The following is a 16,133-nucleotide window of genomic DNA, read 5'->3' on the forward strand; positions in this document are numbered from 1 at the left end:
TAGGACTGGCTGGTGTCCAGGTGAAAGATTGCTCTTGTCTTTGAAAACATAATAACTGGTTACTAGTTTCCTGTATCCTAGTTCCTTAAATTAACTCTTAGAAAGCTGTAACTCTTCAATCTTCTTTTTTTCAGATTAACCAAATATGTCAATTTTTTCCCTTTAGATACTATTTTCTAGCCATCATCAACTAACGATCAATCACTTTTGAATATTTTGTCTACCACTAATACAGTATAGTCAAAACTATTTGCCTCAGAATTGCCAGTGTAGATTCCCAGGCCATACGCTGGACCTACTGAATAAGAATGTTTGGACATGGGACTCTTACCCACACCAAAATTTGACAACCACTACTTTAAAGAATTCTGCATCTCTCTATTTGAATTGAAAGAATTGAATTGAATTTGACCAATTATTTTTTACAACAAGCTTTACTAATTTAGTATAGAGGACATACTATCTTTCTTACAAATTATATTTATTCTAATCCTTCCCAACATCATTTATTCATACTGAAAAGCTATCTCTCTTCTAGTTTTGACGTGACTTATTACTAAAATTATCGAACTAGTATATGGCAAGTCAATTTCAAAATATTTCCTAAATGAAATATGCTAAGAAAAACATGATCCAATGAGTCAATTTTTATTATTTTTACTTTTTTCCTTTATGGAGAGGTCTTGAACAGCCTGCTGTTGTTTGTTGTTTTTTTTCCCCCCCTCTCTTTATGTGAAATTCAAAAATGGGAATTTTTAAAAAGAAGACATTATGACATATAGCCTCTGTAATCTTTATGGCATTGGCGGGTATCATTGCAGTAACAGACTAATTCTTTCTTTATGAAAGAACACAAAGTAGTAGAACTTTATTTTATTCTAATTCATTTAATTAAATGTTCTACCTACCTAGAAACCAAGTGAAAGTTCCTAAATAATTTCTGACATGAGCTAAATTTTACATCTGATTCATAATGACTGATTATAACCCTATGACAGCTATAGAAAATTAATTAGTTATGAAGAACAAGAACTCTAGAAATAAAAATGCAGAGGCTGAAAATTGAATTATAATCTTTTTCACACCATGTGGAAATAGTTGAATGGAATTAAAAAACTCAGGTCACGAAAATAATATTAAGGAAGCTCTTTATTATACATTTTTTTCAAAAATATATCATATTCTAGCAATATGAATTATGTAAGGTACATACACACAATATTTTAGCTGTGGTTACAAACTTGCTGAAAAAGCTACTTCCTGTCAAGCATGAAACTTGTAAAACTCAAAATTTATTTCTAATGATTTTTGAATCACTTGGGGTACATATTAAGAAGGTGAATTTTGGGCTTTCCCCGGAAGAACTGGAACAATCTCCAGAGGGTTTGTCTTGGGAATCTGCATTCACAATGCTAAACATTTACTTATTACCCACACCAATAGCATTCTGTCAAAAGTGCCAACTTCTTCATTATCTAGGAGATCCAGATCCCACAAGCTACAGTGCTTCATTCCTTCTTAGAGGTGGACATGGGCTGTTTACCAGATGTCCACAGCTAAGATCTGTGGCACAATTGGGCAACTGCTTCAAGAGGCAATGAATTTTGTCCTTTTTCAATCACCCATTTTGGTGTAGAAATTTATGTGCTGGTGTTATAATCTAGTGACAATTGTTTTTGCATCCTCTTGGCAAGTTTAATGGCGATTCCAACTACAACTCTCTCACTTCATCGACTCACTGATGGACAAACTTTTTCTCTATTTTCTAATGGAAAGATAGAAAGCAAGCTTGCATAATATCCCAGGAAGATTTGAACAGAAGATTCTGCTGGTGTCCTGTTTATAGGGGGTTTTGTTTTGGATTGGTTTGGTTTGGTTTGATTAATGAGTATATTTCATCTCCTAGAAGGATGCACACAAATGCTGGTATAACTTAAAAATAATACACTGCAATAATCACAGTTTGTTAAATCCATCTGCTTCTCATGAGAAGGAAGCAATGTTCCATGCTGATGTCAAAGAACCTATGAGTCTGACCACACTCTCAATTCTGTTTTTCTCCTTTTCCTTCTCCTTGGTGTTTTGTTTTGTTTTGTTTTTGTTTTGTTTTTGTTTTTTGTGGTTTTTTGGTTCATTCCATTATTGCCAGAAAGCTTAGGTGTGGTGCTCACCTCTAAAGCTCTTTACACAGCTAAAGCTTGACTTTGAAATTAGACTTTACAAAAGATTACGTGTAGTGTTTTCTAAACTGTGTATGCATGGGATATTAATGGATTTTATTTGAGAAAAATAATTATCAGGCTTAAATTTTGGTGTAGTATATGTGTAAACCAAATGTTTCACCCAGAATTCCTCAATCCAAAAGAGATCATGATGGAAACAACACAGTATTAGTAGGATAAAAACTTACCTAGCATAATTTACTATATCATAGTTTTTGAGGGTCAGGAATATAGGAACAGCTTAACTAGGTGGTTCTGGTTCAGGGTCTCTCAAGAGCTACAATCAAAGCATTGGCCAGCACTACAAACATCTCAAAGTTCTGTTGGGGGAGATCTGCTCATTCACATTGGTCTCTCCACAGTGTTGCCTCACAACGTGGTAACTGACTTCCCTAGTGAGAGTGATCCCAGAGAAAGTGAGAGAGAACACTCAAGATAGAAACTGTAGTCTTTTTATAACCTAATCTTGGAAATGACATACCATGTCTGCCATATATTCTTCATTAGAAACAATCAGTATTTCTAGCCCACACTTAGGAACAGGAGGTTATACAGGGCATGAATACCAAGAAATGAAGGGAATCATTGGAGGCCATCCTAAAGGCTGTCTACTGCAAATTTCTTTACTACAGGAATTTTTAAGTCTTTTTTTAAAAATTTTTTTATTTATTTTTTTGAAAGATTTTATTCATTTATTTGACACAGAGAGAGTACAAGTAGGCAGAGTGGCAGGCAAAGGGAAAAGGAGAAGCAGGCTCCCCGCTGAGCAGAGAGCCCGATGCAGGGCTCAATCTCAGGACCCTGAGATCATGATCTGAGCCGAAGGCAGATGCTTAACCGACTGAGCCACCCAAGCACCCCAGGAATTTTTAACTCTTTAATATGCTATTTGTCATTGTGAATGTCTATGAGGGATAACACAGTAAGCTGTATTTTCCAAACTATTTGAACTTGGATTCCTTCCATCTGCCCTCATTCTGTCAATTTTCTATGAGCCTAGTGTTCTAAGAACTTGCTGTTTAAGATGTCCTCAGACCACTAGTGAGTTTGTTAGAAATGCAAAATCTCAGGCCCTACCCTAGACCTACTGAATTACTGGTAGTATTACTTATTCTTGAGTCTACTTCATCTGATATTAATATAGCGACTCAACTTTCTTTTGATTGGTGTTTTTTTTTTAAGATTTTATTTATTTATTTGACAGAGAGAGAGAGAGAGAGATAGCAAGAACAGGAACACAAGCAGGGGGAGTGGGAGAGGGAGAAGCAGGCTTCCAGTGGAGCAGGGAGCCCAATGCGGGGCTCGATCCCAGGACCCTGGGATCATGACCTGAGCTGAAGGCAGATGCTTAACGACTGAGCCACCCAGGTGCCCCTTGATTGGTGTTTTTTTTTATGGCATATCATTTCCCATCCTTTTCTTTTTAACCTATTTAAGTATATCTCTAAACTTAAGGTATATTTCTAGTAAATAGCATGTAAATAAGCTTTTGCTTATTTATCCAATCTGACATCTGCCTTTTAATTAGATGTTGAGCCATTTATATTTAATGTTATTATTGTATGGTTGGATTTAGACCTACCATTTTTTAAGTTGTTTTATATTTGTCAATTTGTTCTTTATCCCTTTTCCCCCTATATACTTACCTTCTTTTGGAACACTTTATTGTTCTATTTTATTTCCACTGTTGGATTATTAGCTATACCTCTTTTTAAAAGATTTTAGTGGTTGATCTAAGGTTTACAACACACATCTTTAGTTTATCACAGTCTAATTTCAAGAATTACTATATCACCTTAGGTATACTGAAAGAACTTTATGATAGCATACTTCCATTTCTTTCCTCTCATCCTCTGTTGTACTGTCATTCATTTTAATTCTACATATAAGTCCCACAGTGCATTGGAACTATTTTTGCTTTAGACACATCTTTTAAAGTGATTACAATAATAAAAAGTTTTATATTTACTTTCACTTTTATCATTTCTAGAGCTATTTATTTCTTTGTGTAGATCCAAATTTCCATCTGCTATAATACTCTTCCTGCCTGAAGAACTTCTTTTAACATTTCTTATAGTGAAAGCCTACTGGAAATGAAAAAAAGCTTCATTTGCCTTCAATTTTTTGAAAGATATTATAACTGGGTATAGAATTCTGGATTGATGGGATTCTTTCTTCTACTACTTCAAAAATGTCACTTATGCAGTTTCTAACAAGAAGTCTGCTGTAAGTTTTAGCCCTCTGCAGTGTATCATTTTTCTCTGGCTGTCTTTAAGATTTTCTTATCTTCTGTTTTCATTAATTTTGGAAAATTCTCAGCTTTATATCATAAAATATTTCCCCTGTCTCATTCTTCCTCTCCCCTCCTTTTGGGATTCCAACCTGTGTTTATCAAACCACTTGATATTATTTCACAGATCTTGGATGTTCTGTTCTTTCTTTCTTTTTTTAAAATTCTTTCCTTGTATTTCAGTATGGATAATTTCTATTTACCTATATTCAAGTTCAGTGTTTTATTCTCAGCTATGTCCAGTGTTCTGCTAAGCCCACTGAAGGAATTATTCATCTCTAATAATGTGCTTTTAATTTCGAACATTTCCATTTCACATTTTTAATAATTTCCATATCTCTGCTGAAATTTTCCATATATTCACACATGTTATCTACCTTTTCCACTAGATCCTTTAACATATTAATCATAGCCCAACATGTGGATCATTTTTGAATCTAGCTTTGTTGATTGCTTTAAGCTCTTTAATAATGGATTTTTTTTCTTTGCTGTTTTGGGTGTATTGTAATTTTTAATTGAATGATATCTTGTAGAGGAACTGAGGTAAAAAATATTTATACCCAGAAACAAGTATGCCTCTTCTTCTGTCAGATTAGAAATGTAGGTGATTAAATCAATCTAGTCAGGAGGTGAGCTGAGTTTGGATTTTATTGTTATTATAACAATAAATCCTTTGGTGTACCACAGGATTTTTTTAAAAAAGATTTTATTTATTTATTTGACAGAGAGAGAGTGTGTGTATGCACAAGCAGTGGGGAGGGGCAGAGGAAGAGGGAGAAGCAGACTCCCAGCTAAGCAGGGAGCTGGGGCTCAATCCCAGGACCCTGGGATCATGACCTGAGCTGAAGGCAAATGCTTAATCAACTGAGCCACCCAGCCGCCCTGTACCATAGGATTTTAATTTTTGTGCTATTACCTTGTTCTTAGTGTGGAAACTGGAGTGCTGAGAGTTTTTCTTAGTGTCCCTTAGCTTTCAGCAGTTCTTGCATGTCTGTGTTGAAGAGGGATCTCTCCCCACATTCTTTTTCCTCCTCAGTACAGTGTAGGGTTGCTTGTTGCTAGTGCTTGGCTTGTGGTGGGGCAAGATGGGTTCTCCTTTCTCCTGTTCAGCTTTGATCTTAGGCAAGTCCTGTGTACCTGAGCCTTAGAGGTGGGGCTTTCTCAGTATTTCTTCCCCCTTTACCCATCGCTGACAAATCCTGCCTTGTTTCTGTGGTATGTCTTCAATAAAAGAGGGTTTCCCAGAAGTTGCCAACCTCTACTCTTGTCATTTCAGTTCAGGACCCTGAACCCCAGTGTTTCCTGCTGCTCCCCCAGGGGCAGAGAGTTTGCACTTCTATCTCTCCGCCAGAAATAAGAGTCTTTGCCATGGCCCTGTGGTAGTAGTTTATGCTCCTTCCCCAACAGCTTAAGGTTTTCATATCAGAGAAAGTTTTTGGGAAGTTAGGTGAGGTCTCATGTTTGTCCCCCAGTGACAACTACCACCTTCCAAGATTCTTATTATCTCCGGAAAAATACTGCTATCCTGTAGAGAGGAATGTGGTATTTTGACTTAGCTTCTTTACAGATATTTACTAAAGATATGCTACATGAATAGCAATTTAAATATTAATTTATTATATTGCTCCCTGCTCTTTACCAGACACTGCTGCAGGAAAACACATTTATCTTTCAAGAAGCTACCTGTTTCTTTTAGCTACTTTTCATCATGCCATTCAAAATTAAGCTAAATCAAAATGAATGTGGTTAGGAAAAAAAACTGTTGTGCAAGAGGCAAGTGCACACCTCACACTTGGATCAAGAGCTCTGCTGTTTCTCTGGAGACAGTCTTCAGGGCAGACAAGGTGGAAGTTTAATAGTTTATTTGTAAAACTCATCTCCTTGAAGAGTTCCTTATAAGGAAATTTCTGAACTTCCAAAACCATCTATGGGTGTCCACATGGTGCCAGGGATTTGAGGACAATTGGTTAAACCTTACTTTGAAGCCAAGAAAAATCTAGTTAGTGAGTCCTACTCATACCTTTGGGGAAAATGAAGCTGAGTTATTTTTAGAGGATCATTTCTGTCACAATTGGCTTCTCTGAGGTACCTAAGCAGAAGACCAGAATCAGAAAAGAGGAAATGAACTTTTGTTCTAGTAAATGTTTAGTATGAAATATTGAATCACATTAATGGGTTTTCAGGGCCTGAGGAAGATCTGTTCTTTAAAAATAAAAAAAAAAGCAATATAATTTACTTAAGTCTTCAAGTTCTATACTAATTATCAATATAAAGGCCACCAAGATATTTTTTTCCAGTTTTATTGAGATAACAACTGACATATAACATTGTGTTCGTTTTAGATGTACATGATATATGTATATATTGCAAAATAATCCTTACAATAAATTAAGATCCATCACCTCACATAATTACAAAATTTGCGTATGAGAACTTTTATGATCTACTCTTAGCAACTTTTCAAATATACATTACAGTATTGTTAACTTTAGTCATCATACTGTACATTACATCACCAGAACTTATTTATAATAGTAAGTTTGTAATTTTTGACCCCCTTTGCCCATTTTGCCCACCTTCCCCCACTCCCTCCCTCTGGCAACCACCAGTTTCCTGTAGTTTTCTTTTCTTTAATGCAAGCTAATTTTAAGACATGTTATATTGGTGATGTAACGCTTTACAGCCTCCTTATACTGAAATGTGTGTTTAGGGGCTTAGATATACAAGTCAGTGTTACTTAAGCAACTAAATTGCTTCGTTTGTTTTTGTTTTTGTTACAACAAAAAGGAAAATGATAAAAAGGAAAAATAAACTTTTATTTGTAAAAAAGGGGGTTCCTGAAAGGTCTTCCCCTTCATTGAACATCACTCAAGAAACCTCCGAGAACTGAGCCCTAAAACCCCGCAGGTCACACACGGGTCAAGGAAGTTTTAGGCAAATTCACGTTAGAGTGGCCCCCACCTCCCACAATTTCCACCCTGGCGCAGAGACTGACGGGACTGGGCGGCCCAACCGCCTCAGGGAAAGACGAGACCCGGAAGCCCTGAAGCCGGGAGGGGCCGGGAAGGGCCGGGAGAGGCCGCGAGAGGGCTACCGGGAGCCCCGCGGGCCTGGGCCAGCCGTGCCCCACAGCCGACGGCCAACGCAGAAGCTTCGTGCCGACTCTTCCTCTGCGCCGGGAAGGCGGGGCCTCCGCCTTTCCCGCGTACGGGTCTCGCCGCCCCTCATCCTCCTCGTAGGCCCCGCGCCGTTTCTGCTACTAACGGCCGAACCGGCCCCCAGGGGCTCGCGCCGCGGCTGAGCGGCGCGGAGCTGGTCCCGGGGCGGGATGCGGCCGCCCCTTGGGCGGTGGTGGCTGCTGCTGTGGCTGCCGCCATTGTCCACACTGCCCGCAGGCGCTGTGCGCGGAGAGGAGGAGGAGGAGGCGGCGGCGTTATCAGGTAACCGTGGGCTCTGGCGGCGGGCGCGCGCCCGCGCGCACCGGCTCCCGACTCCCGGCTCCCTGCGCTCTCCCGCTTCCCCGGCGCCCCGCCGACGCTCTCCCTGCGCCTCGGCGGCGGCGGGAAGCACAGAACCGGCTGGGCGCTGCCTCGTTCCCTCAGGCTTACCCCGCGGGCGCGGCCGGCACCCGCGGCAGGCCCAGCCTCCCTTTCCGCCTACTTGGGCTTCCTGGTCTCTTTGGTGGCACTTGGACATTTTTGTGATTTTAGTAGAAGCAACCGCCAAGTTCAGAGTCTAGCCCAGTTCCCTCGTTTACAGAAGCAGCAACCAAAGCCCAGACGTGGTTTGATTTGTCTGCGGTCACACAGCTAGTCACTGACCCTAGTCTCCCGACTTTCAACACAGGACTTTTGTATGGTACATCAATTTATGTTGAAAACCTCACTATTTCTTTCTATAGCTATTACTTTGGACTCAGGACAGGAGAGGGTAAGAGCTTTGGCTTTAGAGTTAGACCGAAATTCCCGGGCCCCTGACTAGCTCTGTGTCCTTGAGCAAGTCACGCTACTGGTCACATGTAAAACATAATATCTGCCAGGATTGTTGCAATGTTTAACGTGTGCAGTGTTGAACAGGAAACAAGAAATGGTAGCTGCTCATAGTGTTGTTATGGGCTATACGTGGAGTACTCTCAAGATCCTGGCACAGAAGGAGGAGTCAGGAGCTCTAACTCAGAACTGCTACTAATATGCTAAGAGCTTAACATTTCTGCTACCCGTCCCGCCCCCCCCCATGAAATCCTTTAAAAGATTTCCTGGAATTTTTGTCCACCAACTTCTCTTCATCTCATTGGCCACCTCTGTTTGCAAGGGAGGCAACCAAGTGTGGTCTGTTATGCTGGGCATAGCACCTCCTCCACTGAAATCAGGGTTCTTTGTCTAAGGATGAAGACAACCAGATTCGGCCAGAGCTGCCAACTCATGGGAATCTTGCAGTGAGTTACACTTTGGAGAACTGTTCTATACCAGTTTTCATTGAACGGAGGTTTGTTGAGTGTTTACTATGTGCTAGGCAGTGTTAAAAGTGCTTTAAATTATTTATTTAATACCTATAATAGCCCTCTGAGGGTAAGTACCATTAACATACCCATTTTATAGACGGGGAAAGGCAAGCTTAGTAGGGAGAAATGTAACCAGTCTATACTGATGAGAAAATAAATCACAGATGGGTCTAAGAAGGAGGGTTTCTGAGCATGGCAGCAGCCAGAAAATTGTAAGTAGCCCTGGACCAACACCCAGAACCTTGGCTTCTAGACATTCATTACATGCCCCCACCCACTTGTAGAATTACCTTGGTCTGGGTACATAATCTTTATGGACCATGGTTTTCTGGTCAGTAAAATAAAGTTGTTCTATTGCAGAGTGGTTTCCAGTATTTTCCTCACCTTTTTATTTCCTTCTGTTAACCCAATATTTCTCATGTTTGTGTTACGACATTTGGTGTTAACTGTGACTTCTATTTTGTTAGCCAGAGAGCTACATAAATGCTTATCAGAACTACTGTTCTGCCCAAGACATGCAGGATGTACACTGAGTTGATAAAATTCTAGCCCAGAGCCAAGAAAAATGGCAACTTACGTAGCCTTATAGCAACTCTTGCCATTCCAGATATGCTTTATGGGAAAGGCTGTGGAGATCCTGTGGTGTGCCAGTGACACCACATTGGAACCTCTGGACTAGACTAGGTCTAAGGAACATTGCTGCTCTAAAAGTAGTGTTATGAACAGATCAAACAGCTGGTTCTTCCTTTCATAATAGGGCCCATTTATAACATGAGAAGCTTGGATTAGATGATACTTAACTGTTGTAAAATTCTGTCTTGAATGCACACACCCTTCCATAAAATAGAGAACATCCAGAGCCAGGCCAGCTTTCTGTCATCCTATTTGGAGGAAAGTCAGAGGCAAGTGACACAGGAGAGGCAGGTAGTTGGCTGGCTAAAAAGAAGAGTTATTATTCATAGTTTGCAGCCAGGGGAGAGGAGCTTAGAAACCATGTGTTGTCTTAGGATGTAGTTGAGGCCACTGCGTTGAATTCCCAGGCTTGAACTATGTAGCGATAGGCCATTTGAAAACCACAGCTTTCAAATTCATCTATGGAGAAGAAAAATCAGTCCTTGTAGTTAAAATCAGTCCGAATGTGCATCAGCATGTGCTAATTTCAGATTCATTCTCTATGCACATTCTTGGAGAAACAAAAATCAAGATTTATATTCAAGTCTGGCTAAAAAAACTAGTGTTAATAGAATAGTTACCTTCTAACTTTGGTGCTCCATGCTAACTCCTTTGAAAATGTGAATTTACAAATAATACCCAGACAAATCCTTCCTTTGAACTTTCAGGAGCTAAGTTTTGTCAGTTTTTGCTTTTTGTTTTTGTTTTTTTCCCTTTCCTTGTCCCAAAAGAAAAGCAGTAATAGGCCAAATGGAGAAAATGGCAGTCTAATTAAATAAGTGATTTTATTATTCTATTATAGTTTCATCTGAAGATATTTTCTTCTCATATGAGGGCCATGTAAAGGTTAAATTTTTAGAAGGAACATTGCTGAAATATTTTTGTTAGAGGTTGTTTAAGATCTGCTAAGATTTGAGGAGTGTTTGTGCTTTTTATTTTTGGCATATTCTATAAGTAGGTTTAAGTATTACCTGCCCTTTTCTGAAGTTTTGACTGAATATTTTTACCTTATGTATGACTAAATTCTTTAACTTAAATATATCCTTTCCATTTAGGAAAACTAATAAATGACAAAAGCGGTACAAAGGAGTAAAAATGTAATTTATTAGTTAAAGCAGGTGATAACCCATGTGTCCCTTTTTTATATAAGCTATGTAGTCTTAAAATTCGATTTATTGAATTTATAAATTGAGTGCTATTTAAAATGAACTAAGGAATCTCATCGGGTAAGGTAACCCTGACTCAAATCCTTTGGTAATATAAATAATTGTGCTATGTCTTAGCAGTTTGGGCACAATTGTCCAGAAAGTCAGAAGTCAGGTTTATTGCAGAATCAAGAGAACCTTCTGAGTACTGCAGGGAGTTACAGAAGGTGATGATCCTTTCATGGCTTAGAGATGTAGCCTTGTCAGGACTGGTCCTGCAGATACACCTAGGTGCTTAGGAGATGAGGCAGAGCTGGGATAGCCTACACTTCAGATCTTTCTGGGATCAGGTTTGAGGAAGTGAATACCTAGGTTATGGGGCACCTGCTAGGGTGGAAACATATCCGATGTCAAGTGGAACTAGTAGCTGTCCCTAGGCAGGTATTGTTTTCTTCTGATCAAATGAATGATTATTAGTACATTTTTCTGAATCCCTAGAAATTCCCTTCTGTTTTCTAGATTGCACTGTAAGGGGATTTTGCTGATATCATGGTGATATCTTTGGGTTTGCCTTCATGTACCTCCAGGAAGTTCCATCTTAGCAGAATGAACCAGCAGAAGACTGAGGTCATGTGAGAAAATGACACCTGCAGACACGCAGGCAGCTTCCCAGACTTCAGGGCTTGAACAGCTGATAGAATTCAGATAAGCAGTCCAGCTGGCTACATCTTCTATTCCCCACCCTTAGGCTGAGGTGGAGGGAGTAGAAACTGAATGAGAAAATGTCTCTAGAAGAAGCCTAGATAACAATCTTGATTGTCACAGTCACTGTCTTGTGCTTAGCCCACCTAGCTCATGGCTTAAGGTTTATATGAACTCACATGAAGCTAGATCTGTAGTTTCTTGTGGCTGTGAATTTCTAGTTCCCTTGGATATTTAGAAGTTCTTGTGTGGATTGAATGAAATTCATCTCTGAAGAAAGTTAATAACAATGAGGGTAGCCAGACACCATGAAATGCTAACACCTTGTCTGTTATGTCTCATGTATTGTGTAAATCTGACAACAACTTCACCTCAAAAGCCAGAGGCCACTCTGGGGAATTCCAGGGGGAACACTTTACAACATGCCTTTAGTAGTGTTTCCACAGGTATCAATATCAGAGGAACCTACCTCCATCTGTACTTTACTTAATCCTGTAGAGGACCGAGGAGAAATTCAGAGCAAGTTCCTTTCTTCTAACTGGGAGGTCCCTTATGCAGAATATACTGATGTACCATATATGAGTAAAACGAAAACAAGCTTCTTGTCTCCTCTTTCTCTCTGCCCTTCTCTATCCGGGGAGGATAAAGAAGAAGGTCCCTAACCCAAGGGATCTTCAGGATTACAGCTTTCAACCCTGTAGTTAAGGTATATTGATGATGGAGTAGGGTGAGGGGGAGATGTAGCCTATGGGTTCTGTAGGTGGGATGTGACACAGGCTGGATAGGGTATCTGATTACATCAGGTTGCTTCAAAGGGGGGGGGGCCAGAGTGCACCTCCTTTTATGATGCTGACTGGTACTGGGCAGCCTTTTACAAAGATTGGCTAGGCTTTCATTGTCTTGGCTGTGCATGCCCAAATAACCCACCAACCCTCTCAAATTATAACACACATACAAAAGACAGATATTTAAAGGCTGGGGATACGTTAATGAACATGCTCTCCCTAATTTTATGGAGAGACAGAGTATAAACTAATAATAATATGAGGAAAAAATCAGAGTGAGAAGAAAGTGGGTGAAAGGGGTTGGAGTGTGCCATTTTAGACAGTGGGGTCAGAGAAGGCCTTCCTGAGAAGGTGACGTTTGGGCAAACCCAAACTGTCAGAAGGAGCAAACTCTGCCAAAATCTGGGGAGAGCAGATTGCAGGTCAAGGAATCAGCAAGTAGGAAAACTTGAGGCAGGAGTGTCTCAGCATCTTGAGGATGGGAGGGCTGGTGTGGCCTGAGGAGCTGAGAGAAGGAAGAGTAGAGGAGAGAATGTCAGAGGTACTAGGTCCTTGGAAGGGAGGAAGGATTTTATTATGGGTGCAGGGTGAAGTCATCCGTTTTGAGCAGGTAAATTGTGTGCTCTGATGTTTTTAAAAGATCTATATGCTGATTGGAGAATGGGTTGCAGGGGAACATTATAGGGGCAATTCTGGAAGCAGGGAAACCAGCTAAAAGACTATTACAGTAATCCAAGTGCAAGGAGACTGGCTTGGATCACAGAGAAGCATTTACTTCTAAATTCAAATTATTACACTCTACTTAAATTACACCATCTTGCTCTTAAGAGTTACAGATATTAAGTGACTTAGGAGATAGTCTTAGGACCAAGTGGAAAAAAAACTCATTGGAAGGCAGCATTTGTTTGCAAAGTTCAGGTCCCAGAAAGAGGATATTCCCTCACACCACTAACAAGAGGAGTAGTTCACTGTTCTTATGGGGACTGATTTCTCGAAGTAGAGGAGCCCACTAGGAGAGGCAATGCCGGGAGTAGCCCTGTGGCCACCCTTAAAAAAAGTGCCCGGCATTGAGCACCAGTGTGGTATTAGGAGTAAACCTGAAGAGAGAACTGGCTGGAAGTTAATGTTCTTACAGTGGCCTGAGGCTGCTGGGGTCTGTGGACGTGAGGCCTCCCCCCTTTACCTGTCCTGTTGGAATGAATTCCCTTTCCAACAATAGGTAGGAATTCCTCTCTTTTATTGAGGACCCCCAGTGTAAAGTTGTCAACTCTCGCCACCTGGTGTAGCCCTGTTCCTGCTCGGAGACACCACAGGAGACTCTGCAGAGGCAGAGCATGGGATACCAGAAGGCCGGTCCACAGCCCTCCTTCCAATCCTACCTCTGCTCTCACTAGCTGAAGGCTTTTAATGTGCTTTAGTTGCTCAGATGCTCCCAGGTTCTACACTGCCTTTGACATTGTCTTTATCTACAACTAGCTGCCAGCCCTTGGATGTCCAGGAGTGCCCTCTCCCCTGTGTAGCCTGTGGCCAGGAGTCATTTGCATCTCAGATATACCCAAGAATTCGCCTCAGCGTTGGTTGCTTTGTGTGGGTCACACTGGTTCTGCATTCTCCTTTTGGTCTTGTATGTAAACAGGCCATGCAGGGGGATGCATTTTTAATTTTTAGTATCCTGTATCTAGCAGAGCGCCTCTAGACCTTCCTTCACATGCCTTTTTGAGACCTGTCTCTTAGAATCTTGTATTTGCATCTCAGACTCTCAGACTCAGCAAATTTGTTGGTATATTAAAAAATATATGCATTTCCTCACAATTTAAGAGTAAAGATTAAGTGATCTGACAGTGTCACAATGGAAATTACTGGATTCTCCTGTGACTTTCCTGCTTTGTGTAGCTTCGTGACTTTATTGCAGTTACATCAGTGGGTATTCTCTGCGTCTTCTCCCCAAGTCTGTCTTCACTTTCTCCAGTTGAATGCTTAGGATGCTTCTAGCTAGGACACGGACCTATGTGGGCTTATTCAGTATTATTCCCTAAATGGATGTAATTGTTGACTAGTTACTAGTTACTCAGTCTTTCCCCAACTTTGGTGTACCAGGTTGTTCTAGCTTCATTGTGGGTTTTTCTGGAGCAGCTGACCACACTTTCCTCGGAGGAGATGCGGGATGGGCATAAGGCCCATTTCTCTGTGTGCCTGTAGCATTCTCTGTGCCTGTTTCCTATGGACAGATGTAGTGGTGACACCGGATCCTGGATCCAGAAGAATTTATGACTTTCATCTCAGTTCACTTTATTTTTTTTTTCCTCACAGAAAGTGATTTATTGCTTTTAGAACAAAATAAGATGCTTTCAGAACTTTTGTTAGTGAAGAAAAACAGAACTTGAAAACTTTTCTAGAACATTATTCTGTGAGCTGATGGAAGTAAGCACTTCAACGTAGAACACTTCCCCCTTGCAACTGTGTGGAGCCGGAGCTGTCGGGTTCGATAAAGCTAACCCCTCAGGAGCGGGGCTTGTGCTTGTGGCGGCTGTACCGAGTGTCAGGTCTGACCTCCTTGCCCTGACGCCTGTGGAGCTCTGCCTCCTCCAGCACCCACCCACGGCTCTTCCTCACCACCCTGCACCTCACAGTCCTGTAGGGGATCCTATGTGGGAGACATGGCTCTGAGTAAATGGATGGAGCAGCCTGGCTGGTACCCGCACGAATCCAGGCAGGGAGAAATGAGTTAGGTGGCCTCGGATGCCCCTTCCGCCACAGAAATCCCCACTTTTGGACACCCTCTCCTCCCCCAATGATATGCCCAGGGGCCAAAGCCATTGTTTAGTAGGAGGGCAGGAGGTGAGAGGCCACACTCCCTCACAGGCCTCTTTGTGGTAAATGACTACGTGTTTAGGTGTGTTTGTTAGGCATTGCCTGTGGGGCAGGCTGGGGGCCAAGCTACTTGTGGGGCAATGCAGGCCAGGATCAGCTCCTGAGAGCCTGGCACTATCCAAGGAGAGCTAGAGGCAGGAAACTTGCAACTACAGATGTCTGAGGCAGGAAAACAAGCCTGCCAGCATGTGGCAGCCCTGACAGCGATCCTCAAGGGCGCATCTTGGTCTCCAGCCCTGACTGAGGAGAAAAGGGCATCTCACTTCATTTAAAATTCAGATACAGAGGCAGCCACAGAATAAAATCAATCCCATTACTTTACAATTTTCTTACGCTATTTACCCTCTAATGAAGCACCTGTCTCTCCTCCTCTGTATATTATATGTATGTATATGTATATTATACATATATATAATATGTATGTGTCATGTGTTATCTATTACTTTTATGTTACATATAGCACACAAATGCACATATATTTATACACACAGACACACATATGTATCTACTTCTGTCTCCAAATTTCACCTGTGCTGCAGACCTATCCATCTTCACTTAGTCCCACAACCAAAACTCAGTTATGTCCCAGATTGAGCTCATCCCCCTTTCCCTGCATAAGCTTGCATCTTCTCCAGTGTTCCTTATCTGGGTGAAGGGCCTCACCATCTCTCCACTTAACCAGAACTTTCATGTCATCTTCTTGCTCTCCCTCATCTAATGATTCTCCAAAGTCTGTTGATCCCGTCATAAGTGGTCTTTAATCCCTCCTACCTCGTTCATTTCTTGCTAAGATTGCTTCAGTAGCCTCCTTAGAGGTTCTTCTACTTTCAGTCTTCTTCACCTCTAAAATTGCACGTTGCTTATAGAATGCTTTTTCTAAAACACAACTGTGTACCTATTGTTTCCCTGTTAAACTGCTTATTCTCTGTTTGTCCCCACAGATCC

General features: G+C 41.1%; 1 protein-coding gene and 1 non-coding gene across 7 annotated transcripts in view; one reads left to right on the top strand and one right to left on the bottom strand.

The window, feature by feature from the left end:
• NEMP2 (nuclear envelope integral membrane protein 2) overlaps nucleotides 1–16,133 on the top strand; it is a 144,020-nt gene that overhangs the window by 88,679 nt on the left and 39,208 nt on the right. For 3 of the 6 annotated variants that reach the window (XM_025848584.2, XM_025848568.2, XM_073881196.1), the window contains exon 1: nucleotides 7,531–7,952. The exons of 1 other annotated variant lie outside the window; for it this stretch is intronic. In XM_025848584.2, the coding sequence (XP_025704369.1) occupies nucleotides 7,841–7,952 (112 nt within the window). In that variant the 5' untranslated portion in view covers nucleotides 7,531–7,840. Of the gene's footprint in view, nucleotides 1–7,530; nucleotides 7,953–8,201; nucleotides 8,371–8,896; nucleotides 8,948–16,133 lie in introns of those variants that run through there. 2 more of the 6 variants (XM_073881203.1, XM_025848580.2) reach the window with 2 other exon arrangements.
• LOC112808048 (small Cajal body-specific RNA 20) lies at nucleotides 15,342–15,472 on the bottom strand. Its single transcript, XR_003204249.1, has one exon.

The sequence above is a fragment of the Callorhinus ursinus genome, unplaced genomic scaffold (assembly GCF_003265705.2).
Source record: "Callorhinus ursinus isolate GAN/ISIS: 27379988/994484 unplaced genomic scaffold, GSC_fseal_2.0 scaffold2, whole genome shotgun sequence".
Taxonomy (NCBI): Eukaryota; Metazoa; Chordata; class Mammalia; order Carnivora; family Otariidae; genus Callorhinus; species Callorhinus ursinus.